The sequence below is a fragment of the Nesoenas mayeri genome (genome assembly GCF_963082525.1).
Source record: "Nesoenas mayeri genome assembly, chromosome: Z".
Classification (NCBI taxonomy): domain Eukaryota; kingdom Metazoa; phylum Chordata; class Aves; order Columbiformes; family Columbidae; genus Nesoenas; species Nesoenas mayeri.
The window spans coordinates 67,325,728-67,350,512 of record NC_137542.1 but is presented as its reverse complement, the minus strand read 5'-3'; the positions used below and the strand labels follow the sequence as shown (position 1 = coordinate 67,350,512).

Below are 24,785 nucleotides of genomic sequence, written 5' to 3'. Positions count from 1 at the left end.
TAATGAGGGCAAACCAGCTCTCACTGTGTGCCGCCAGCTCAGGGACTCTGAGTGCAGCTCTGGTGACTTTGCTGGGATGGCCCCACACAAGTCCAGGATAAAGCCATGACCGCCCTGCCAGCTTCCACAGCGCTCTGATCTGCGACGGCAGGAACAAAGCTCATGGGTCTCATTTATCAGGGAGCAGCAGGTTCCTGGAAAGTGGTGAGCAGGAAGGATGTATGGGAACAGGGGTGACAGATGTGATGCTGCCTCGCTACCCAGCAGCACCAAGTTCACATCTGTACACTGGGTCCTCTGGAGAACCGCTGCCTTGCACAGAGTATGAACAAGCATGATTAGTGTTTAAGAAAGAGGGTTATTTGGCTTGGGATGGAAAACGTGGCTCTCGGCAGAGGAGTGGGAAAGCCTGCATATTTCACTGGGGAGGGGAAAGAATTTGAACCTCCACAGGGACTTGGTATTTGGTAACAATAGGTCTCTCCCTCCAAAAGCAGAGAAGTCTGGTGGCTAAAAACTGCAGTGAAGCATTTTGTGAGGAGAAATAAGGTGCAAAGGGGGTGCAAGGAGGAGAGCAGCTCCGTGGCTGCTCTGGGCATAGGTGGCTCTTCTGGCCCTGGAGCCTCGTCCAGGCATTCCAGCTCCCCTGGCCCTGCGAGGATGAAGTATGAGCTAATGATGGCAGCACAGCTTTCCACCCAGGACCTCTGATCCTTCATTCCCACCTCTCCTCTCTTGGCTCCTCTTCACCCTCCACCAGAGAGCACCCACCTCCCCTTGATCCCCAGCACCCGTGTGTCCTGGCCAGGGTGTTCACTGCTTTCTTCTCTCTCTTCTCCTTCCCTCCCTGTCAGCCGGTGAGTAAGGCAACATTGGGGTGCCTGCTGGTATCTAACCTCAGCATGTGCCTTGCTCACAGTGTGTCTGCGTGCCCAGTCTGGCACTGGGGTGGTATGTGCAAGGACCCCAGGGTCCGTGTGTGTGTACTCACACCTGCTCTGGCTCATGGGCAGCTGCCGCCTCTGCGGTGCGAGTTGGGCCAGTGGTGAGCTCTGCTTGTGCGTACGGACCCTGTGCGTGTGCACAGGTGTGTGCTGTGCTGTGTGCATGTGTGTGTCCCCCACCTCAGTGTAGGAGCCTCGTGGCTCTGCCAACCACCTTGCACTGGTGGGACCAGCCCTTCTGAGCTGGGATGTGGCTCCAGGGTCCCCCGCTTTGTCCAGCTTGTTTGCAGACAAATCTCCAAAATGGGGACAGCAAGGGAGAAATACTTTTGGAGCTTGAAATGATTTGTAGGGGAAAGAAATCCTGGAGGGGTAGCTGCTGAGCACAGGAAGTTTCGCAGTGAAGGACTCGTGGCTGCAAGATGTCCCAGAAGCTGTGGATGCAGCAGTGCTAACGGGAAGTTCATCCCATCCTCAGGCGGGAAGAGACCAGCCAGGGTCACTAGAAAAAGCATCACAGACAACACCTGATGTGTACACGTGTGGGGGAACTGGGGGATCCCACCTTCCTTCCCTGGGGAGCTCACCCTGAACAGACCTCTGAGATCCCCCTTTTCCAGGTGCTTACATCTGCTCCTTTCCCCACAGATCCTGCAGAAGCCGACTCACGAGCTGAAGCAGCAGCTGGCAGGCTACTCCAAACGCGTGGCCAGCTCCGTCACTGAGCTCATCCAGGCAGCCGAGGCCATGAAAGGTAAGGGAATGTCCTGCTCGGAGGGGCAGGACTAAGGGCTGGGATTAGGGTGGAGGACTCCAAAGTGATGGAGGAGGTATGGCAAGTCAGAAATGAGGCATGCACAGGTTTAACCTGCATCGCTTCCTCGTTTTACTAGGAACAGAGTGGGTTGACCCAGAAGACCCGACTGTCATCGCTGAAAACGAGCTGCTGGGGGCAGCAGCTGCCATTGAGGCAGCGGCCAAGAAGCTGGAGCAGCTGAAGCCGAGGGCTAAACCCAAGGTAGTGATGCTGAGCCCTGGCTGACCTGTGCTCAGCCTGTCTGTGCTTTGGCCAGGTGTGATGGGTCATGCGTGGGAAGCTCCATCTGACAGCCAGTACCTCTTCCCATGCTTCTGCTGCCTCCTACATCCCCGGCTGGACCTTCCTCAGGCAGTCCATACCCTCCTGTGCCCCACAGCCCTTCATTCAGCTCTGTGTGTGCCCCCTCAGCCCTCTGACATCATCCAGCTCTGCCCCCTCTGTCCCAGCGCCCCTGCCTGGGACTCACACCCCACTTTTGCCCATAGCAAGCAGACGAGAGCCTGAACTTTGAGGAGCAGATCCTGGAAGCTGCTAAATCCATTGCTGCAGCCACGAGTGCCTTGGTGAAGGCAGCGTCAGCGGCCCAGCGAGAATTAGTGGCTCAAGGAAAGGTAAGGCTGGAAGAGGAAAAGAAACAAGAAAATGTAGAATTGTGGTGGGCTGCCCATGACCCTTGTGCCCTGAGAGTTGGGGTTGTTCAGCCCGGAGAAGAGAAGGCTCTGGGGAGACCTTCTTGCGGCCTTTCAGCACTTAAAATGGGCCTTAAATAAAGATGGGGACAGACTTTTTAGCAGGACCTGTTGCAATAGGAGAAGGGGTGATGGTTTTAAACTGAATGAGGGGAAATTCAGGCTAGACATGAGGAAGAAATCATTTACAATGAAGGTGATGAAACACTGTCCCAGGTTGCCCAGAGAGCTGGTTGATGCCCCATCCTTGGGGACATTCAACTCCAGGCTGGACGGGGCTCTGAGCAGCCTGATCTGGGTAAAGATGTCCCTGCTTATGGCAGGGGGGTTGAACTAGTTGACCTTTGAAGTTCCCTTCCAACCCACACTGTTCTATGATTCTATACCCTGTGCCCAGGGGTGTGCTGGGTGATGAACTTTGCTCCTCTCCTCACAGGTGGGCGCCATCCCCGCCAACGCAGTGGATGATGGACAGTGGTCCCAGGGACTCATTTCAGCCGTGAGTATCAAGGTCATGCTCAGGGAATGGGGGCGGACCCTCTTGGCTCTTGCTGCCAAGATGAGGATGCTCTGCCCTTGTGCTTCTCCCCAGTAGAAGAAGCAACCAAGCTTCTACCTCTCTCTCCTACCATCTGAGACATGGTGTGCACGCCGGTTGTCACCATCCCATGCTCCACAACCTTCCCTGGGGACAGTCAGGGCATACCCTCCCTGGGGGAGACTCCTGTACCTTTCCTGACAGCCTCTCTCACTGCAGGCACGCATGGTGGCTGCTGCCACCAACAACCTGTGCGAAGCCGCCAATGCAGCGGTGCAGGGCCACGCCAGCGAGGAGAAGCTCATCTCCTCCGCCAAGCAGGTGGCTGCCTCCACGGCGCAGCTCCTGGTGGCCTGTAAAGTGAAGGCTGACCACGATTCAGAGGCCATGAAGCGGCTCCAGGTGAGTCCCAGGCTGCCCAAGAGGTGGGTGGGAGTGGGGTGCACAAAGGTGGGTGCTCCCCAAAACTCACTGTCCCTGCCTGTGCGCTGTCACTGGGGACCTGACTGGGGCTCAGGCTCCAGGTGACTTGGACTTCACTGCAAACTGCATTCCAGGCGTGTGAGTGATGCAGGGCTGCTGAGCCTGGCAGCGCTCAGGGATGATGAACTGGCGCAGGAATGCCTGAAACGTGTGCGCTGCGTCACTGGCATTCGAGAGGTTAATGTTTGGGGGGCACGTTTTGTAGCACCCTTCATCCTCGGAGGCTGTAGCACTCAAAAGGTTAATGCCAATGCGTTGGGGGTTTAACACAGTGTCCCAGCACTGGTCCCTCAGGACCAAGGGCTGGGGAGGGTCAGCAGGGCTGCCCCCCATCCCTGTCCCGCTCAGACAGGAGCCAGAGCCCAGCTGGGAGCAGCAGCGCCTGAAATGGTCATGAGCGAGTGGCAAGGCAGTGAGCCATGTAAAGGAATCCCAGCCTGCAGCTCCCAGCACTCCTGGCTGCCTGTCCTGCCTGCCAGCCTGGCCTAGGGCAGGGATTTTTCACCCCACCCCCAGGCAGTATTTGTACCCTAGGACTGTGACTAATGCTGCCTCTCCCTCCCTTCCCTGCTGCAGGCTGCTGGCAATGCAGTAAAGAGAGCATCTGACAATCTGGTGAAGGCAGCACAGAAGGCCGCTGCCTTCCAGGACCATGATGAAACGGTGGTGGTGAAGGAAAAAATGGTCGGGGGTATCGCACAGGTGAGGAGCGAGGCTGCTGTGATGGGGCAGAGGTGGCCCTGGCTGGCACCACAACCTGTGTGTGCCCATCTCAGGAGCATGTCCTAGCCGCCACCAGCATGGGGCGTGTCTCCAGAGAGCCTCACAAAAATGTGGGGATGCACAGCCAGTGCCAATTAAACACTGTGATTTCACCCTCGTCCTGCCACGTGTGGCAGCGGGCACAGACGGTGAGATGGTGCATGTTCCCAGGAATGTAATGCTCTGGCTTCTCCTTGGTGCAGCACCCGCACCATCCCAGTGTCCCTGACACATGTGAAGGGCAGAGGATCAGGCAGGGGTTGAGATCTGCCAATATGGGGTGCCACAGGCTCTCAGCTGAAACCCTCTCTGGCGCATGTGGGGCTGAGCCCTAGTAGTGGTTCTGCTCCCCGTTATCCCCAGGGGAGCATGGTCCCACTGCAGGGACAAGAGCCTTTGTGCCCAGGGCCACACCAGCCCAGGGCGGCTGTGGCTGTGATGGGAGGAAGCCAGATTGCCCAGCTCGGGGGTCAGCATTGCTGTGGCCAAAGGCTCCTGCCATCCCTGTCGGAGGCAGCTGTGACCCCAGGGCTCTCTCCCGGCAGATCATCGCCGCCCAGGAGGAGATGCTGCGCAAGGAGCGGGAGCTGGAGGAGGCGCGGAAGAAGCTGGCCATGATCCGGCAGCAGCAGTACAAGTTCCTGCCCTCAGAGCTGCGGGACGAGGAGCAGAACTGAGCCCCGTGCCCTCCCACCACTCACCGCACAGACTTCTGCCTGCCCGCCCGCTCCTATTTAAGTATGACCCGCCTCAAGCCAAGGGCTGCCTGGGATAGACCAGAGCTCTGCCTGCACCCAGAGCGCTCGGACTAACCCAGACGCTGCTCCAAGCCGGCGCCGCACCAGCACCTCCGCTTCGCCGCCCAGCCCACCTTCCCACGCTCACCCAGGGCATGGCCAGAGCGCCCGAAGGGACCCGGCTGGGGTGGGAGCCGGGGCTGCACCGGCTCAGGGCTCACCCGCCAGCCCCGGGGTGCGGGGCCGGAGGGCTTTCCACTGATGGGGATATTTTTCGTGTGCCTTTGTTGTTCCCACTCGTGCTCCTTTCGTCTCTCTCCTCTGCACAGGAGCTTGCCCTCTCCCGTGTGATGAGGTGCAGGGAGCAGCATGGTCCCTTGCTGAGCTCTTGCATGGAGCCTCCTTTCACCTCTTATGCCTTATTGCTGGCTGAATCTTCCTCCCCTTCTTCTTCCTCGCCTGTAGCTTTCCTGGGAAGCACTGAGCTCCCTCCATGAGCATCTTCTTCAGCCTGGGCCCCTCTGGGGAGCAGCAGGGCTGCAAGCTGCAGTGCCTCCGCTCAGGATGAGGGGAATGCGATGGGTTCATTCCCAAAGCTGCTCTTTGCCTTCCAAGGGGGCTTCCCCTCCCCATGGACCCAGCCAGCTCTGCCCTCTTTCTCCTTCCCAAGTGCCTGCGTTGTTTTCCAAGATCTGCAGTATTTTTGTAACTTTTCCATTCCTCTAGTACTGAGCCTGCAGCTTTCAAAGTTCATTTATTCCCTGCCCCGAGCTCGTGTCCTGCCAACTAACACCCGGCTCTCGCCGGGGTCCTGCAGCCCAGTATCTCACCCCTCCTCGGCTCCAGGACCCCCATCCCTCCTCTCGTGCACTCGCTGAGGCTTCTCTCACTATTTTGATACTTTAAGCATCCCATATTAAACATTGAAGGAAACCAGCTCCCCCCCGAGGCTCCGGGGTGGGATGGGGATACCGACACCTCCTTGGAAAGACGCATTCATCAATAAAATCTGGTTTTCCTGCTTTCTTGCTGCCTGGCTATCAACAGGACCCCCCAGGAGAAAGTGGGGGCTGGTGGGCAGGGGGGCCACGGATGCCTGCCCTGCCAGCAGAGGAGGGGGGAGTGTAGCACGGGTGCTTATACAGCATGGAAAATATTCGAGGCACGTCCAGCCCCAGGCACCCGGCAGGCTGGACCCCCGCTGCCAGCCATGTGCCGGCCCTCGCAGGTGCTCCCGGGGGGCCACCGCCACGGGAGGGGGCCCCAGGGTTTTTGTTGCTGGGGGATTTGGTCTTCAGGGGTGCTGCTAGCTGAAAATATCCCTGGGTAGGGTGCTACAGGGGTGCAGGTGAGGGACCCCTGGTCACTAGTGGCCCACCGGTGGGGAAGCAGCAGAGCTTGGCGTGCTGTGGGTCTGGGAATGTGGACAGAGCTCTCCCGGCTGCTGGCGCTGAGCTCACGCCCCGAAATAGCCCCCCGGGGCCGACCTGTGCAGGCAGCAGCTGCCCTGAGTGTGTCCACACCTGTTCCCACCCTGTCACTCAGCAGGGGTTTGGGGGGCCCAAGCGGTGGTGGGGTGGGCAGGGATGCTGCAGAGTGGAGTAAGGACACAGTCAGGCTGGCACGTGTCCCCTATCTCCAGGACCTGTCCTCAGCAGCATGAGCTACAAGCATCTCAGTCGTCGAGGGCAGCATCCCACAGCATCCTGGCTGGTGACCCCCTGTCCCCTTGTGGGCGCATCCCTGAGGGTGCAGAGGGGCCGACCCTCTGGGACATTCACTCATGGCCAGGCTCCAGGGGGGATTTGTGGCTCTCACAGGCATCCCAGTCCTCCCAGCTGTCCCCTGACAATCTCCACTGGCCTGACCCAGCATCAGGCTCTCACCCAGGTACCAGCCAGGCACGGGGCCCCTCTGAGCAGACGGCAAGGACAGTGAGTTGGACACAGTGTGGCAGCAGCCCCAGCCTTGTCCTGGCACCGTGGGGCCATGGGAGCTCCAGCACCCCCAGCACAGGGCTGCAAGCACCCCCAATCCCCTCTCACCATGTTCTCTGTGATGGGATACAGGTGAGAGGAGGTGGCTCAGACACCGTGAGAGAGAGCCCAATGAGTCTCCCCCACCAGAGTGAGACATTACTTTGGCAGGGAGGTTTGGGTGAGCACACACAGGTTTGGACAGCAGACTCATGAGTTGCCAACCCATCCGTGGGGACACAAATCCAGCCAAGCTGGAGGCAGGCAGGGAAGCCACAGCCCAACTTCTTGGGGATCCCAGAGATGGAGCGAGAGGCTGTGGCATGGGCTGCACGCAGAAAGTTTCCATTAAACAGCAGGACAAGCCTCTTCCCTGCAGGGCGGGTGAACCCTAGAGCAGGGCAAGGAATGGGGTCCCTGTCCTTGGAGATCTTAGCCCAGGATGGGGCTGGGCACGGGGCAGCAATGGGAGGGATGTGCCCCCACACCCCTCTGCACCCTCTTCCCCCAGAAGGCAGCTTCAAGGGCAAATTCATGTGCTCAGACACCCAGATGGTCCCAGTTGTGCCTGTCGGCCCTGGCCATGATGCCTGGAGCAAAGGCGAGCGGCCAACAAGAGGGAACCGTCTCCTTTGGAGGGACATTTGAGAGCTGCAGTCCCTGGGTGCCTGGCTGCTCACACCATGCACATCATCGTCTTTACCCTCAGCGCTGAGCCAATGAAGTTGTTCCAGGCTGAAGTATCTCATGGAAAACCATCCATCTTTGCCCGGGAATTATGGGAGACGGACCTTCCCCCGCCTCAGAAGCTGCGTACTGGCAGTTACTGACTCTCCTTGTCCAAATATGTGCCTAATTCGTCAGTATTAATAGCTGCTCTCCAGAGCCCAGCAGCAGCTCCTCTGCTGCTCTACCCATGGTGCCAGCAGGCCCTTGGTCCTCAGCTGCTCCCATCCCTACTTTGTCCTAGGGCTGAGCACTCCTAGAAAGTCACTTTCTACAGCTCTCAAAAATTATTTTGCTTCTCTCTGCTTGGAGCACCGCTGCTGAAAAGTTGCTGCGGGCAAGGGCTGGATGTGGTCCTGGGGTATTGGACTGAGGGACCCCATCCAAGCCTCCTGTCCCCATCCCATCCAAGCCTCCCCACATGCCACATGGCTCTTGTGGCCCCTCTGCTGGCTTCTTCCAGCCCCCACCCCGGCCCGCAGCCCACCCTGCAGCTGGGAATGCGCCAGAAGCATTTACGAGCGTTATTAAAGCACGGGTTATTTTTGGAGGAGCTAGGATCTGAAGGGTTTGCATTTTTTTGCCTGTGGAATACAGTTTATCTAGAGCAGAAAGACAGAGAGGGGCAGTGGGCTGCCTGAGCGTCCCACGTCACCCTGAAATGCCAGCCTATGAGCTGTGCATATGCCAGGTGTCCCTATGGGTGCCAAGGACAGCAGCACCAGGGTGCAAGGCAGCAGGGAGGCCGGTGCCAGGGAGCCCATGCAGAGCTTCAGCCCTCCTGCCCCACCATCATGTGGGAGCTGGACAGGGAGGACAGGGGCTCAGCTCACTTCCCTCCCAGGGGGATCTTCCCCAGATGGGCAGTGCCAGCCCACGGTGTCCTCAAGTACAGTCACAGCCCGTGGGTGTCCCTGAGTGCTATCACAGCCTGGGGTTGTCTCTGCAGTGCCAGCCTGTGATGTTCCTGTTCAATCGCAGCTTACGGGTATCCCCAGCTGCAAACAGAGACTGTGGGTGTCCCTGAGTGCAATCACAGCCTGAGAGTGTCCCTAAGACTGCAGTGCCAGCCCACGGGCACCCCCAGATGCTGAACAGCCCCTGAGGCATCAGCAAGCAGGGTCATCCAGGCCCCAGGATGCAGTGGCAGGGCATGGGGTGTCCCTAGGGCAGTGGCAACCATGCAATGTCCTCTAGCATGGGGGCAGCTCTGTGGATGGACCAGAGACAGGTCTAAGGCCCTGGGACTGGGTGGCTGGTGGTGCCCCTGTGGCACAATAACAGCATAACGCCAGCCCACAGGTGTCCCAAGTGCTACTGTGGTGTCCCCGGGGAAGTGCCACCAGAAATGCACCTACCACAGTGCCCTGGGCTGTCGATAGCATGATGCCGCCAGGGTGTCCCCAGTGCAATACCCCTGGGATGTCCGTAGCACAAAGCCACCAATGTGTCCCTAGTCCACTGCCCACAGGGTGCAGGTAGCACACTGCCACTGGGGTTGTCCCTCATGCTGAGCCATCAGGGTCTCCCTAACGGTGTGTACACACCCTGGGGTGTACAAAGCACAGTGCCCCCAAGGTACCCCTAGTATATTGCCACGAGTTGTCTCTTGCCCAGTGCCACCAGGATGTCTCTAATTCCCCTAGTGCACTGTCACTGAGATGTCCCTAGTCCAGTGCCACAGGGGTACCCCTAGAGCAGTGCCACAAGGGTTCCCCTAGCATAGTGCCACCAAGGTACCCGTACTGTAGTGCCCCAGTGTGTCTCTCTCACAGCGTCCCGGGGTGTCCCTCGCACAGGGCTGTCCCTCTCTACAATGCCCTGGGGTGTCCCTCGCACATGGATGTCCTTCTCCCGGTGCGCTGGGGTGTCCCTCGCACAGGGATATTCCTCGTCCAGTGCCTCCGTGGGTGCCCGTTGTCGGTGCCCGCCGGGGGTGCCGCCCCCCCGTCCCGCTCGGTGCGGCGGTCGGTGGCGAGCCTGTCCCTAAAAGGTGCTGGCAGGCGGCGGGGGAGGTGCCGGGGCGGCCCCCGCCCGGCGCGGCCCCTCCCCGGCTCTTAGGCAGCGCGGCGGGGCGGGGGGCGCAGTGCCGGTGCTCTCGCCGCCCCCGGTGCTCCTGCCGCCCCCGGTACTCCGCTCCCCGCCGCCGCACCGCGCCCCGCCGCACCGCCGCCACCATGGAGGCCATCAAGAAGAAGATGCAGATGCTGAAACTGGACAAGGAGAACGCCATCGACCGTGCCGAGCAGGCGGAGGCTGACAAGAAGCAGGCGGAGGACCGCTGCAAGCAGGTGGGTGTCCCATGGATTTCCCCAGCATTACTTGCAGAACCCCCGCCTTAAGGGTCTCCAGCCCTGGGGACCCCGACCCGCTGGGTGTCCAGCCTGGGGACCCCGACCTGCTGGGTGTCCAGCCTGGGGACCCTCCAACCTAGGGGTGTCCAGCCCTGAGAGCCACGTCCCACTGAGAGTCCAGCCTGGGGACTTTCCACCCTTGGGGTGCTTAGGCTGGGGACCTTCTCATGCCATCTCCCCTGTCTTGGGACCCTTGTCCTAGGATTTTCCTGCCCTCAGGACCCTGTCCTATTGGGTGTCCAGACTGAGTATCCCAGTTCTAGGGGTGCCCAGCCCTTTAGACCTCACTCCACTGTGTCCCAAGGGACCTTGACCCTGCTGTGCGCTTGTCCCTGGGGTCCTCTCCCTGCTGCATGCCCATCCTTTAGGACGTCACCCAGCTGGGTTCCTGTCTCTGGGGATCTCAGCCTGCTGGGTGCCTGTTTCTGGGACCAGCGCTACAGCCTGTTGCCACTGACCACTCACATTAGTTCCCCAAAACATGCCTTATATTGGTGAGATGCCCCAGCACCACCTCCCTATCCCTCTGCCAAGGAGACTGTTGGGGACAGCCTACACCCGCCGCAGCCACACAGAGATAGAAGACTTTCTTGAGTGTCTCCTGAAGCTGTGTCCCCACGTTAGGACCTCTCTTGTCCCCTACACAGGGAGGGAGCCCACCACCCCCATATCCCCACTGGGCTCAGGGATGCTGGGGGCTGCTCTGGCTCTGGGGACCAAGGGCTCCCTGGAGACGTGTGGCCCTAAAGTTGAGAGGAGAAATGTGTCCGTGTACTCCAGCTGTGGCTGGAGCCTGGGCCTTCCCACGAGGATGGTCATGCCCCAAAACCTTGTGGGTACCACCATCCCCCCTGACCCCTGCCCTCTGTCCCTTCCCCAGCTGGAGGAGGAACAACAGGGCCTGCAGAAGAAGCTGAAGGGCACAGAGGATGAGGTGGAGAAGTACTCCGAGTCCGTCAAGGAGGCCCAGGAGAAGCTGGAGCAGGCAGAGAAGAAAGCTACAGACGTACGTAGGCACGCCAGCAACTCCTCCCCTGCGCGAGCGCTGGGCTTCGGGGTGGGGGGGTGAGGATAGAGGGGGGGGCCTTATATGGAAAGCGTCTGTGGGAAAGGCTGTCAGGATCCCATTCCTGCGATGCTGACACTGAACCAGGCTGCGATGCAGGGCAGTGACCAGATGGATCCTGCTCAAGGTGCGGGGGCCAAGCCAGCTGTGGTGGGCATTGCTCGGGCAGCCAGTCCTGCCTGGAGCTTTGTGGGCAGCCGCCTGCGCAACTCCCCAGAGCTAATGGGGACCAGTGTCCCAAGCTGTGTCACCAGTCCCCAGCCATGCTCTTCTGCAATGCTTGTGGCACTTATTAAGCTGTGTCAGGAAAGTGAAAAAGAGTAGAGAAATGGAAAAAGCTCTTTTCCATGGCCAGCTGCTGAGTACTGGCTGCAAGAAAGGATGCTTGAGGGGCTTGTGGGGGAGCTCAGTCATTTTGGGGCCCAATGGGCTACTCTGTACCCTAGGAAGGGCAATGTCAGGAAGAGTTTTATTTATTGCCATGACTGATGTTTCTCCTGGGAAATGGATCCCACCAGGGAGATGTTAGGAAGGTGTTGAAATTGGCTTGTGCCTGGCCAGGATGAAGGGTGGAACAGCTGTGTGCGGCCACAGAGCCACTTGGGAACAGGGTATAATGACCTGTGGTGCCACACAGGGTATTTGACACCCTATAAATAAATCCTCCTTTTGATAGCCAGTCCTTCTTTGATGAAAACCAACGCTGGAAACTAGAGGAGAAGTTAAAGGGGACCCGGCTGGAGCACGGCCAGCAGGGCACAGCCAGACTTTTTCGGATTGAGAACAAAAAATTTAATCCCAGATGGTTTATGGAGCTAAATGGGGGAGTGTCAAATCTCTGAGGTAGCTGCCAAGGACAGGGTGAAGAGACAAGGACAAGCAGCAACAGCACAAGTGCCCAGAGCAGCACAGAGCTCCCAGGGAGTGCGTGGGTGGCTCCTCAGCCTTGTTTGCTGAATCTACAGACCTGTCCTGGCTTAGACACTAAACAAAGTAGTTAAAACATTGAAAATCCTCTGGAAGGGCACATTTATCCTGGTGTGTGGCAGGCATGTTGAGCTGGGCAGGGTGGCTCTTGTGTGTAGTGGGGTTCACACTGTCTTAACTGGATCCATGCTGGTGTGGGACATGGCAAACTCAGTGTGGGGTCTGGCTGAGCGTGGACATGATGTCCCCAGTGTGGGGCTCACAAGAGGGCTAAACAGTGGAGCTGGGCAGGTGTCAGCCATGGGGCACACAGGAGTGGTTTGCTGCTGGCAGTGGGCTGCCTCCCTGTGCGCTGTCTTGGGGGTGCTCTTGGCACCTAGAGCATTCATCTTCCTGCTCTTGGTCCACAGCAGCTCTTTATACCTGTGTGCTTCAGCACAGAGTGCCTGCCCAGCAGATATGGGGGACAAAGGGCTGGAGGGGTGGCATGGTGAAGGAGCAGCATCAGGGAGGGCAGCCTGGCTGTGATGGGTGCTGTGAGCCCATCACCAGCCCAGCAGCCCCAGCTCCATGCAGAAGCCTGAACAGGCTGTGCCATGTGCAGGGCTCTGGGAGTCACCAGGTCCCTGCGCCAGGGACCTGAATGTGCTGACAGCGCTAAGTGCCAGGGCTGGTGTCACCTCCTCCCCAGGGTGAGGTGCAGCACAGCATGGGTCCAGCAGAAGTGCAGGTTAGACACCCAGAGCCCACCCGTCCCCCTTCCTGGGAACCCGTGTGCCCCCTTCACTGCCAGGACAGCATGTGCCTGTGAGCACTGAGCATCTCCATCACTCAGCCAGGTCAGGACCCATCACAGTGATCCAGGCAAGGTCCTCTTGTTATCAAAAATGTCAACAAATGCCTTAATAGAATAAATTTTCCCCTGCTCAGCCACCACCTTGCCTCCAGCACTGGGTGGCAGTGCACAAAGCCCATAGGAACTGCACTAACAGATACAAATTCGACCCCCCATGCACTTGCTGGCAGTTCCTTCCCAGCAGCTTTGCAATGCTAACGCACACCACGACCTCTTGTCACCAGGAGGGGCATTCCGCTGTGCCCGGGGCAGGATGCAGGCAGGGGCTGCTGGGCACGGTGCAGCCAGGATAGCACGTTTAACCAGCACAGGCCCCTCCAGCCGCCCGTGTTCCCTGCTGGTGGCCTGTCCCTGGCCACTCGAACAGAGCCCAGGGAGCCTCTGCATTTCCCAGGCCATGATCCCAAAGGCTTCACCCAAGTTCCCGCCCCGGCTGCTCTCCCCAGCCGAGACTTTGCTCTTATTTGGCGATTCCCCGAGCCGGTGGGAGGGAACGGGGCTCTGCTGGGAAGTGACTGTATCCCTGGGTGGGGCCAGAGCAGGAGGCACCCAGCCTGGCTGCCACAGGACAGGGATGGCTGCCCCCCAGCCTGCCCCGAGACCTGCCCCCTGCCTGCCTGCAGCCAGCTCACCCCTGCCCTATTACTGACGGGGGTCCCCATTTCTGCTCCAGGCCTTGTGCGCAGTCTTGGGGGTGCTCTTGGCACGCAAGCATCAGGCTGGGAGTTGGGCAGATCTGGCTAGGACCAAGGCCAAGCCCAAGGCATGTGGCCCCAGGGGACCTTCAGTGCCGCCTGTTCCACCACTGCTTAGCAGGTAGACATGGGGCTGCAGGGCTGTGCTGGCAGTGCAGCCAGGTCTCCCCAGGACCCTTGGCGCTGGAACTGAGTGCAGCCAATGGGATCAGCCCGGGAATTTACGTCCCTGGAGGCAGGTGTAAAGTGCTGCTGGGGCTGCCTGTTTGGGGCTGCTGTCAGAGCTACTTAAAGGAGGATTGAGTGTCACCAGCATCAACTTCTCCTGATGGATCAGAGCATGTGACCCAGCCAGGTTGCAGAGCCGGGAGCTGGGAACTGACCTCCCCAATGGGGCAGAAGCTCCCAGAGCAGCTGGGGTGTGCAGGAGGCTCCATAGGCTCTATATGCCTCTGTGGTGCTGCCAGCCACGTCCCTCTTTGGGGGAGCGGATGCTAAGAGGCTGAGCAGGATGGCCACTGGAGACCTGGCTGTGCTGCGGGACTCCAGTCCCAGGTCATCTGGTGAGATGCTTGGGTGCAGGCTCTGCCCCACGCCTCTCCTTGACTTACTCATGGGGCAAAAGTCCATGACCCTCTACAGCTCTGCAACAGGGGGGGATAAGGGGTAGATCTTGGGGAGCACCTGCTTCCATGGGGACTCACAGGGGGCAGACTCTGGGCTGCCTTTTCCCCAGGGAAAAGGACTCCCTGGGCTCCTCTCTGTCTCTCTGGGGCATTTCAGTGGAATGTGCGCACCTGCCTGGGGGGCACCACGTGCCCTGTCTTGGGGAAATTGTGTCCCATATCTTGGGGGGCACTGCGTACCCTGTCTGGGGTGCCACGTGCCCTGGCAATGGAGACCATGCATTTGCCTGGGTGTGCAGCATTCACCCTGCCCCGGGTTGCGGGGGTCAGTGTGCCCTGTCCTGAAGCCACTGTGCATCTTTCCTTGGGGGTAGGGACAGTAACCCTGCGTGCCGAGGACCACGCCTCCTGCCCAGGGGAGTACCCTGTGTTCTATTTGGGGGGGGGGGGGGGCCGTGCACCCCGCCTGATGAGGGACTCTCCCTTGCCGGGGGTAGGCACCGTGCACCCTGCCTGGGGGTCCGTGCGCGCTGCCCGGCGGAGCGGCGGCCCAGGTCGGTGGGTGGCAGCAGGAGGAGGAGGAGCAGGAAGGGATGGAGGCAGGGCGGGCGGCGGGAGCGGCCGCTGCCTGAGCGCTTCCTGCCCGAGCCGGGCGGATCCCACAAAGGGCTCGGCGGCGCGGCCTCCCCGCCGGCAGCCCCCCGCCATGGCCGGCATCAGCTCCATCGACGCCGTCAAGAAGAAGATCCAGAGCCTGCAGCAGGTGGCCGATGAGGCGGAGGAGCGCGCCGAGCACCTGCAGCGGGAGGCCGATGCCGAGCGGCAGGCCCGGGAGCGGGTAAGGGCCGCCGGGGCGGAGGGGGGGCGCATGGGTCGGCGGAGCGGGGGCCGCCCCGGCAGCTCCCCGGGATGCCCCACCGGCTCCCGCCCCGCTGCCGGCATCCTTCCCCGCGGGCTGGCCCCGGCCACCCTGCCGCCGCCCCGGCAGCCGGGCTGGCTGCCCCCGGGGCAGAGCACCGGGAGGTCCCGGGGGTGCTGGAAGGCGCTGCCATCCAGGTACCGCAGCACCTGGCGACAGTCACCGGGGCAGGGGTCTTCGCGCAGCGTTCCTGCCTCCGGGCTGCCTCCTCCAGCTGCCTCCTCCATGGGTCTTGTGAGGGATGCTCCATGCGGCGGGGCTCCCCAGGGCTTGCGGGGCACGGCGGAGCAGTGAGCAGCCAGCTCTGCCTTGGCTCTGCTTGGGGTCGGGCAGATCCTGAGAAAGGATCCCCTCCCTCGGAGGCTGGCTGTGTGCACGGCTAAAAATCCCACGCCCAGGCTCTTGTCTGGCTTCCAATGGGCTCTGCGGTCCGGGCCACAGCAGTCACAGAGCCTCCAGCTCTCCAGCGTGTCCCTTTGCGGGGACAAGCCACCCCTTTGCACTGCCACAGGCCAAAATTTCCACTCTGGCAGTAGGATGGCATTTCCAAGCTGCAGCTTGTTCCCAGTTTGGGGTTTTTTTTTTAACGTTGTTGGAGCTGGGTTTTTTGTGGGTTTGTTTGGTTTGTTTGTGTTTTTTGTTTTTTGGGGTTTTTTTTTTTTGGTTTGGTTTGGTTTGTGTTTTTTTTTTCCTATGCCCACTCCTTTGACATCCTCACCATATCAGAAGCGGCAGAGCTGGGTGCGGTACCCGAGCTGTTGTCACTTGGGCTGTGTGCGAAGGAAATGGCCCCTTCCTGCAGCTGCAGATCGGGTTCCCTGGTCACTGGGAGCTGCCGGAGAGCTCATATTCCCGAGTACCCGTCCAGGCAGCTCTGGCCCACTTTGGGGGTGATTCCCTGGGAAAAAAATCTCCCGCTGGGGTGAGATAGATGCCACAGGCGGAGCATTGCCCTGCAGGAGCCAGACCCAGCTCCCTGTTGGGCTGTCTGGCTATGGACAAGCTCTTGGTGAGCACAGAAAAAGGGTGTTCACAGGGCGGAGGCGGCTGTTGTGCCAGCTGCAGGGCTGGCCACCCTCCCAACATGCCAACAGGCTGTCCTGCTGGGAGAGATGCTATCTGCACCTGTCCCCAGCCTGCCAGCTTGCAGTGGGGGACCACTGATGCCCAGTGGGGCCACACAGGGTGACAGCCCCTCGCTGCTCCCCTGGACTCCCAGCTTGGCTCATGTACTCCGAGGCATTTCCAGTGCTGGAGCATCAGGCCAGATGGGGTTAGGCACTGCAGCCGGCCAGGCCTGCTCCAGCCTGTGAATAAGCAGGAGACATTATCCCCTGGGTTGGTGCATATCTCCCTGCCTCTTAGTGCATGGGGCTGCTGCCTGCAGTGAGGTCTAATTGCCACCCATCCCTTTGCACCCAGGGCCTGTCCTCCCCACAGCCCCTCTGTTGGGGAGCAGGGCCGGGAGCTGCTGAGGCAGCGTTTCCCGGTGATGGCAATGGAGCAGGAGGCCTTTACCAAATGGAAAGAGCGCAAGGCCAGGCGTCAAGGGACTGGCGGGAGGCCAGGGCCACTGCTCCTGGCCAGCCCCAGCTCCTGGCCCCATGCACGAGGAGCCTGGGAAAGCGGGGGGCCCCGGTCCCATGGGCCCCGGCGGCCGCAGTTTGGCCAGGCGCCAGCCGGCCGAGGGCGACTCGCTCCATTGCCCCCGACATTGCCCCCGGCACTGCGCTGTACATCATGGGGGGTGGGGGCTGCGCTCGGCTCCAGGCTGCCCCATTGCGCAGGGCCGGGGGGGTTCCCACAGGAGAGGCTCCTGGCTCGCTCCGCCGCCTCCGTAAACAGGAAATCCACAAGTGGCTCCGATCTCCTTTTCGGGAGTGAAGCTGTACAGGGCATTCCTCCCCCTTTGCTCACTGCTCTGCAAACCCCAAATACCATCCCTGTGACGGCACGGCTGCTCTGGCCACCCTACCCTGGTGAACGCTCCCTGTGTCTCTCTGGGGTGGGAGCCGGAGGTGTGAGGATGCAGTGGAGAGGCTGCATGTGCTGGGCTGGGGTTATGTGGCTGGGAGGAGCCAGCATCAAACAGGATGCAAGGGATGGAGAAAACCCCGTTGTCCCTACAGAAAGATGAGGGGATGCATGGTCAGGCATCCCATGCCAGCAAGCACTGGCCTGTTGCACAGTGCCAAGAGGTGTTCTGGGTAGCGAATGTAGAAGTAACCGCTGAAAATGCTTTTTCATATATACATATATATGTATATGATATATGTATATGAGACATGGGGTGACCAAGGAGTTTCTGTTCCCACAGGCTGAGGCAGAAGTGGCTTCTCTGAACCGCCGTATCCAGCTGGTGGAAGAGGAGCTGGACCGAGCCCAGGAACGCCTGGCCACTGCCCTGCAGAAGCTGGAGGAGGCTGAGAAGGCGGCTGATGAGAGCGAGAGGTGTGATGCGGAGTGACAGCGTGGGTGGCATCAGGTTACCATTGATTGCAGGCAGCCCCCTTGGTTTCACAGTGAGGTCCCTCTGAAGTGACCTTATGGAGTTTGTGTTGGTTGTGCTGCAGATCCTGAAGGGAGAGAGCAAAGACACAAAGCAGAGGAGTTCCCCAGGTCCAGCTGTTCTTAAAAAGGCTTTGAAATTTCCAGGGCACTCATAAAATCCTTAAAAATGTCACCTGTTGTTTACAGAAATATCAGGTTGTAACCAAAGCCAGAGAGTGCTTGGAGCCTGTTTTCTGCCCCAGGGCAGGCTCCTCTGCTCAAGAGCTGAACAACAGTCCAGGAGGGGACATGTGTACCAAGGTCATCTTTTGAGAGTGAACCCACCTCATTGAAAAGCAGTCCTGCAAAGTGTCTTGCCCCATCCTCACAGCAAGGAGGTGTCCTGGGCAGGAGCTGTGCAGGCTAGGGCACTCACGTTGTACAGGAATGCCCGGACATGTCACAGCATTCCTGACAGTTACGTGAGCTCTTCCCTCCATTGGCAAGGACAGTTTGAGCAACAGCATCTGAGGGAGAGGAGAAGAATCTGCAGGAGTCCTTGCCATGGGGCCTGTGTGGGTTTGGTGACCTCTTGCTTGTGAGCATCAACCCTGAATAAGAAAAGGCTTTGCCACAGGATGTTTCTAGCGTTTTGTAAAGGTTTCTGGCCTGTTGGGCTCCTTTTGTGAAAGTTGCAGCTATTTCGTCCTGGGCTGCTACATTTTTTTCCCCACCAGATGATGGGTTCAGGACGTGCCTGGTTGAAAGGCACCGTGGCCACATCTCCTCATTCTGAGACATGGCCCTGGGGTCAGCTCTGCTGCTGTGAGCATCCTTGCGATACTGATGGTGTGACCCTACTGCTTGGGGTGGCCAGCAAGTGCCACCATCCCCAGGCAATGTCCCATGTCTCTGAGCTGGAGGGTGGTGTGTTTAGGGTACAGTGGCTAGGCAGGAGGTGCAGGTGCCACCTCAACCCACGGCAGTAACGTCTTCTGGCTTGGGCTTTCCTCAGAGGCATGAAGGTCATCGAAAACAGGGCCATGAAGGATGAGGAGAAGATGGAGCTCCAGGAAATGCAGCTGAAGGAGGCGAAGCACATAGCGGAGGAGGCCGACCGCAAATATGAGGAGGTGTGTGCGCCCTTCCCCCAGTCCTGGCCCCCTGGCAGGACCCAAGGCAGCCTCCTCACAGCTCTGTGCCCCAGCCCGGGCAAGCGCAGGGCTGACACATGCCTCTTGCTGCTGTTGACAGGTCGCCCGCAAGCTGGTTGTCCTTGAGGGAGAGCTGGAGCGCTCAGAGGAGAGGGCAGAGGTGGCAGAGAGGTGAGCAGGGTTCTCTGTGGGCAGCATACAACAGTCCCATGCTGTCCTTGCCCCAAGTCTCTGGCAGCTGTGGGGATGGGGATGTCTGTGTGGGGATGAGGATGTCTTTCTTTGGGAGCAGCAGGTTCTGCCATTGGGATGGTCCCTGGGCACGCAGGCTGGGGGCAGGGGGATACCAGCCTGCTAGCAGCCCATCCTTGACCCTGTTCTCTGCTGTCTGCACCTCCGGGGTGCCCCTTTTCAACCCCAGCCGAGTGAGACAGTTGGAAGAAGAGCTGCGGACCATGGACCAGAGTCTCAAATCCCTCATTGCCTCAGAGGAAGAGGTACTGGGGCAGGGGCGTGGGGCGACGTGCAGCAGCCCCCCCTCTCTCTGTCGCTGTCTCTCGAACTGTGCGAGCCACCTCTCTCCTCTCTGCACCGCTGCCTCTGCCACCGACCTCCCCTCGCCTCCCGCTCTGGCAGGCGCAGGCTGGGCATGCTCCTCCATCCCTCCGTGCCTGCGCTCCTCCTCAGTGGGGCTGGCAAGAGCCCAGCTGGCAGTGATGCACGGGGCATCCGTGTGAGGAGGCACAAGGAACGGATGAACGGATGTGTCCCAGCACCTCCCGCTCGTAGCGGCTCCACTCCTTCTACACCTGTGCTGAGTTTTCTCCTCTCTCAACTTGTTCTTTTTCTTTCCTCCTTCCCCACACCCCGCTCTTTCTGCTCCCCCACCCCCTCTCTCCACTACCTGCCCCTTGGCCCTGCACCCCTTCCTGGTGGCCCCTGCTTGGGATGTAGTAAATGTGGTGACCTAGAGGAGGAGCTGAAAATTGTCACCAACAACTTGAAGTCCCTGGAGGCCCAGGCTGACAAGGTAGGACCCAGCGGGGCTGCTGGGGCTGGGCAGAGTGCTTGGGGTCTGGGGGTGCTGGGGTCTCCTGCTGGGGTGAAAGACAGTTGGAGTTGTCCCATGGTGCTTATGGGCACCCATCTCTATCTCTGCAGTATTCTACCAAGGAGGACAAGTACGAGGAGGAAATCAAGCTTCTAGGGGAAAAACTTAAGGAGGTAAGTGGTTTGGGGCCAGCACTGCATCAGTGCAGGCAGGAGTTTGTCATCCCATGTTGGTTTTGACCCTGTGATGCCCATGTCCTCTCACCCTTCCCAAAACTGCAGCCCTGCAGCATGGCAGGTGCCTGGGTTTGGGATGCCCTCGTGGTTTATGGTTTGGGCGTCCATGAGGCCCTTTGTCCCTTGCCTTTCCCAGGGGAGGGCTTGTGGAGTGCGGTTTGGGAGAAGCTGATGGGGCAGATTCAGGGTGCAGTGCAGCCTGCACCGTCCTCGTCGTGCCTCTCTGCTCACTCTCTCTCCATAATGTTTCCACAGGCTGAAACCCGAGCAGAGTTTGCAGAGAGGTCTGTGGCAAAGCTGGAGAAAACCATTGATGATCTAGAAGGTAAAATGTCCCCACCAGATCTGTGTCCCTCTTTCCCAGGTAGCACTTGCCGGGATGTGTACCCGGCAGGGCTGGCCAGGGCTTGTCCAGGGTGATGGGTTGGGCAGGGGTCCCGGGAGGAGGGAGGCTGGATGTTGTGGTGACTGGTGTGGGAGCACAGAACTGCTGGGATCTCGGCTCTGTCCTCAGTTAGAGAATAAGGCCACATACACACCGCCTGTGCCCGCACGCTCCCACTGCCCTTGGCCCCCCACTCACGGCCACTCTCTCTCTGCTGCCTGTCCCCTACCTTGCTCCACCACCTGGCCCCCACCTGCAGACGAAGTGTATGCGCAGAAGATGAAGTACAAAGCCATCAGTGAGGAGCTGGACAATGCACTTAATGACATCACCTCCCTCTGAGACCTCCATCGGGCACCAGCATTGCACCCCCTGCCTGCCTCACCCCCTCCCCAGCTCGGCTGCTTGCCTGCCTGGCTGCCCCACCATTCTCCCTGCCCGCTCTGTCCTCCTCTGCCCTTCCTAGCCTGTGCCTGTCTGTCGGTTCCTTTGAGACAGGAGCCGGCCTCGGTGTTCTTGCAATACCCCTCTTTGGGGGCAGACAAGGTTTAGGCACTTAGGGGTGCTTGGTGGAGCAGGGGAGCAGCCCCTGGAACCCCCATGGGCTGGGTAGACAGTGCCCATGCAGTTGCAGGTCCATGCCCCAGTATTGCCCAGTGGGGAACAGGGCTGTGCCTAGCAGCCCTTCACTCCAGCAGCTCCCTCTTTGGCTCCCCAGCAGCATAAGCACCAGGGACCCCACAGCTCCAGGGCTGGGGGGACCACCTGCTCTCTATGTCCCCCCAGTAAAACCACCCAGTGCTGTTTGCTGGGCCCAGGGTGGGGAGGGGCTGCAGAGGGGAAGCGGCAGCTCCACTGCCAAAGCTCAGGCCCTGGGGATAGAAGGTTGGGTCTGGCAGCTCCTTCCCAGCCAGGCAGCCCCTAGACTCCATCTCCTCCCTTGCCCCCGCCTGCCTTCTGTCCTTTGCACATTGCTCTTCAGTTTGCATTTCATGACTTTTCTTTTATGTTCTGTCCCTCTGAGTGACTGAGTTGGTCTCAATAAAGTGTTTTCTTTCCTTGGTTTCTCCTTTTGTTTTCTTCATGCCGCTCTGTCCCTCATCTTGTGCCTGTCTCATGCGGGTGCTGGCAATGGGGTGGTAGGAGGTGATCATGGGCGGCTTGCAGCTGCGGGACCCTTGGGATGGCCCTGGCTGAGCCTCCCGAGCAGCTCCTGTGCTGCCAGGCTGAGCAGGACAGGGCCCTTTGTGCCTCGGCCCAGGGGATGACTCTCGCCACCCCACTGGCTCTCGTACACAGCTTTCCTCATCTTGTACCATCTTCTCCATGACTGTTTTGGCCTGAAATAGCGCGGTTAGACCTGGTCCTGTCCATTCCACATCCCCACTCCCAGCCATTGCCTGCAAGCAGCAGTCTCGGCCCTGACATCTCTCCTGCATCACCCTCCCTCGACGAAGGTGCTGACCCAACCATTCAGCGGTGATCCCTATATAGGTCTCTGCTCCTCTTCCTCCTTCCTCAGCATCCTACCTTGCCCCACAACCCACTTCTCAAATTGATGGACCCACAGTCCAGGACTAGCTGCCTCCTTCTGCCAGCCCAGCTCATCCCTGCTGCTGCGGGCTGGGCAGCTGCAGGATTTCCAGCGAGGGCTTTGGGGAATGCTGTCTCTTTTCACTAACTCGCATTTCTCTCTCTCTTCCCTCTGCTGCGCTGATGTCTCTGTTCTCTCTAGAGCGCTCCCGGCAGGAGGCTGAGAAAAACCGCGTTCTCACTAACGAGCTGCGGGTCATCCTTACAGAACTTAACAACTGAGCTGCCCAGAGTTCCCAGCCCCAGCCCAGCCTCCCCACCCCCTTTCAGCCAGGCTGGCTTGGGGCTAGGAGCCCCTGTCCGCTCTCTGCTGGGGCTAGGCGGGGTGTGGAGCCTTGGGGGTAACTTCCCTGCTTGGCGGGGATGGGGGTAACTGCCCTGCTTGGCGGGGACAGGCAGACCCTCTGGAGCTGATTAGTTTTCATTTGGAGATGAGTGGGGATTTTTGTGATGTTCTGGGAAGCCCACACAGTGACGGCTGTCCCTTGGCATCAGCCTGGCCTTGCTGGGGAGGGGTGCAGTGTTTTGTATCGCTGCTTTCCTCCCCTTGTTCCAGGAGCTGGCAGCCAGCCTCCTCTTCCTCAGTCTGGTCACCCCAAACTGTGCAGGGGATGATCTCCTCAGAGTGGAATCCCTGCAGGCTTGGGATAGCAGCTGGGGACCTGACAGCACCCACTGCCTCAAACTTGGGACAGGGGATGGGGAAGGGACAGGGAAGAGCCTAGCAGGGAGTTCTGGGAGATGGGGCTGAGTAGGCAGAGCTCTTGTCCCATCCCCTTCATCTCCAGAGGAAAGGAGGATGCCACTTGGAAGCGACCACTGGAGCTCATCTCTGCAGCCTCGTTAGCTCTGCTCCTTCTGTCTCTGCTGTCCTCTCTGCCTGGGCTGCTGTCTCACTCCTTTTCTTCACGGAGCACCGCTGGGTCACACAGCAGGCACTGGCTCTCCTCTTTCACTGTCCAAGGGTTTGTGGAAATACCCACAACCACCCTGTGGCTGAATGTGCTGGTGGCTGGCCGGAGAGTGGTACCCACCAGTGGTACCCACACTGTGGAGGGCCCAGCATGAGGGGATGGAAATGATGAAGAGCAAGGACTGCCAGCCCTCAGGGACCGGCTTGGCTGGCCTGGCTGCGCCGGCAGGTCCCGGAGTGGCTGGGCTCATCCCTGCCGGTGGTGGGCCTGCCTACATGGACTCAGCTCCACAGGGATGCCCTTCTCAGCTGGAGGCTGGCACCGTACTGAAATGTCCACCTCTGTGTGTGTGTCTCTGCTTGGTGTGGTGTGCGTGGTCCGGCTGCACCTGGGTACACTTGGGATGTGTCTGTGTGTGTGGTTGGGTGTCCCTTGTATCCACAGAGAGTCTGGCCAGTGCCAAAGAGGAGAACGTGGGCATCCACCAGGTCCTGGACCAGACCTTGTTGGAGCTGAACAACCTCTGAGCTGCCCTGGGGAGTCCCCATCCCTCATCCCTACCCCACACATGCACCCCGCTGGCATGCTCAGGACGTCATCAGCAGAACTGCGTCTTGGCCAAATCCACACATCCATTGAGAAGGGAAGCCCTGCAGCCTTACACCGTGGCTTGGGGGCGTCTTGTCTGTGCACAGCCTGACTGGCTCTGTCCTGTCTTCATGTCCAGATATTAAAGCAGTTTGACAAAACAGATGGGTGCACTCAGTCCTTGAGGGTGGATGGAGGCTCTGGGCAGTGCAGTGGGGGTCTCCCTGCCTGGTTCATGCAAGGAGGTTCTGCTGGGGCTTGGGTCCAGGTGGGTATGGCCACCATACGGATGTCCTCTGCAGCCATGGGGGCTGGCAGTAATAACCACATGGTTCAGGTTGCATCTCTATCACTCCCTTGGGATGCCTAGGAAACTTCCCCATCTAAAGCTCAGTTCAAACTGACCATCCTCTTCAAGCGCACAGTGACAGACCTGTCACTGTGTGTCCCCTTCCATAGCCAGCATAGTACCTACTTGGGGAAGCCACAAGGTCTTTGATCTCTGTTAGAGCGAGATAAGGACTAAGCAAAACAAGTCGATTCAATGTGAATCACACTAAGCCATTTATTACAGAAACAAGTCTCCTTATATAAGTAACTATATTCTAATCACGCGTCCACGCTCCAAGCGTGGATTCGTTACATGAGTATAGTGGGCTGTCCGTGCTCTGGAGTCTCACTGATGATACGTCCAATGATTCATGCCATGCCAGGACCCCGGTGATTGAGGAACACCCCTCTTTCTCATAGCAGATTCTGTTCTCAGCTTCTCGAAGCGGCCTTGAGACTCCTCTGAGCCTGACTAATTCAGCAACAGATCTTTATCTATCAAAACCCCTCCACACTTCACCCTTTCTTTTCCTGAATTAGTCAGGCCCCTTAAACCGCACAGTGCATCATTTTTGAAATATACTGCAACATATAACACGTGATTAACAACATAATTACAATTACATATAATGCAGTTAAACCTTACTTAATAAGATCAAACAACTACCTACCTATTCTTAAAACCTTAATTCTATCATGACAACCTTATTATCACACTATTTTAATAGATTCAAAATAACCAGACAAGTTAATACAATATATTCTCTTAAATTCCTAAAAGATTTATAACTGCACAGTTTATAGGGTAACATAATTAATACAATCAGTATATACTAATAATTGAATTAATATCTTAAAAGTTATCTCAACCTATTTAAAAGATCAATAGCTTAACCTTAATATCCCTTCTAAAACTTTATCAGTTG

At 58.9% G+C, this 24,785-nt stretch overlaps 2 protein-coding genes across 7 annotated transcripts in view; both read left to right on the top strand.

Annotated features, from left to right (window-relative positions):
* The window catches only part of TLN1 (talin 1), a 37,232-nt gene extending 31,270 nt beyond the window's left edge, over positions 1 to 5,962 (top strand). The window contains exons 51-57 of the mRNA XM_080362388.1: positions 1,593 to 1,698; positions 1,838 to 1,962; positions 2,250 to 2,375; positions 2,890 to 2,952; positions 3,211 to 3,393; positions 4,051 to 4,176; positions 4,782 to 5,962. Of these exons, the coding sequence (XP_080218514.1) occupies positions 1,593 to 1,698; positions 1,838 to 1,962; positions 2,250 to 2,375; positions 2,890 to 2,952; positions 3,211 to 3,393; positions 4,051 to 4,176; positions 4,782 to 4,913 (861 nt within the window). The 3' untranslated portion in view covers positions 4,914 to 5,962. The remainder of the gene's footprint in view (positions 1 to 1,592; positions 1,699 to 1,837; positions 1,963 to 2,249; positions 2,376 to 2,889; positions 2,953 to 3,210; positions 3,394 to 4,050; positions 4,177 to 4,781) is intronic.
* Positions 5,963 to 9,852: 3,890 nt separating this feature from the next.
* TPM2 (tropomyosin 2) lies at positions 9,853 to 23,680 on the top strand (the record flags this gene model as incomplete). Of its 6 annotated transcripts, none has more annotated exons than XM_080362129.1 (9): positions 9,853 to 9,966; positions 10,910 to 11,035; positions 17,436 to 17,569; positions 18,624 to 18,741; positions 18,863 to 18,933; positions 19,717 to 19,792; positions 19,924 to 19,986; positions 20,305 to 20,374; positions 23,386 to 23,680. In XM_080362129.1, the coding sequence occupies 9 exons, from the start codon at positions 9,853 to 9,855 to the stop codon at positions 23,466 to 23,468; spliced, it is 855 nt and encodes a 284-aa protein (XP_080218255.1). In that variant the 3' UTR covers positions 23,469 to 23,680. The 6 variants fall into 6 exon arrangements, with proteins under 6 accessions (XP_080218255.1, XP_080218253.1, XP_080218256.1 ...); XM_080362127.1 differs by lacking the exon at positions 19,717 to 19,792 and adding an exon at positions 19,184 to 19,259; XM_080362130.1 differs by lacking the exon at positions 23,386 to 23,680 and adding an exon at positions 20,694 to 20,860.
* Between the last annotated feature and the right edge of the window lie 1,105 nt (positions 23,681 to 24,785).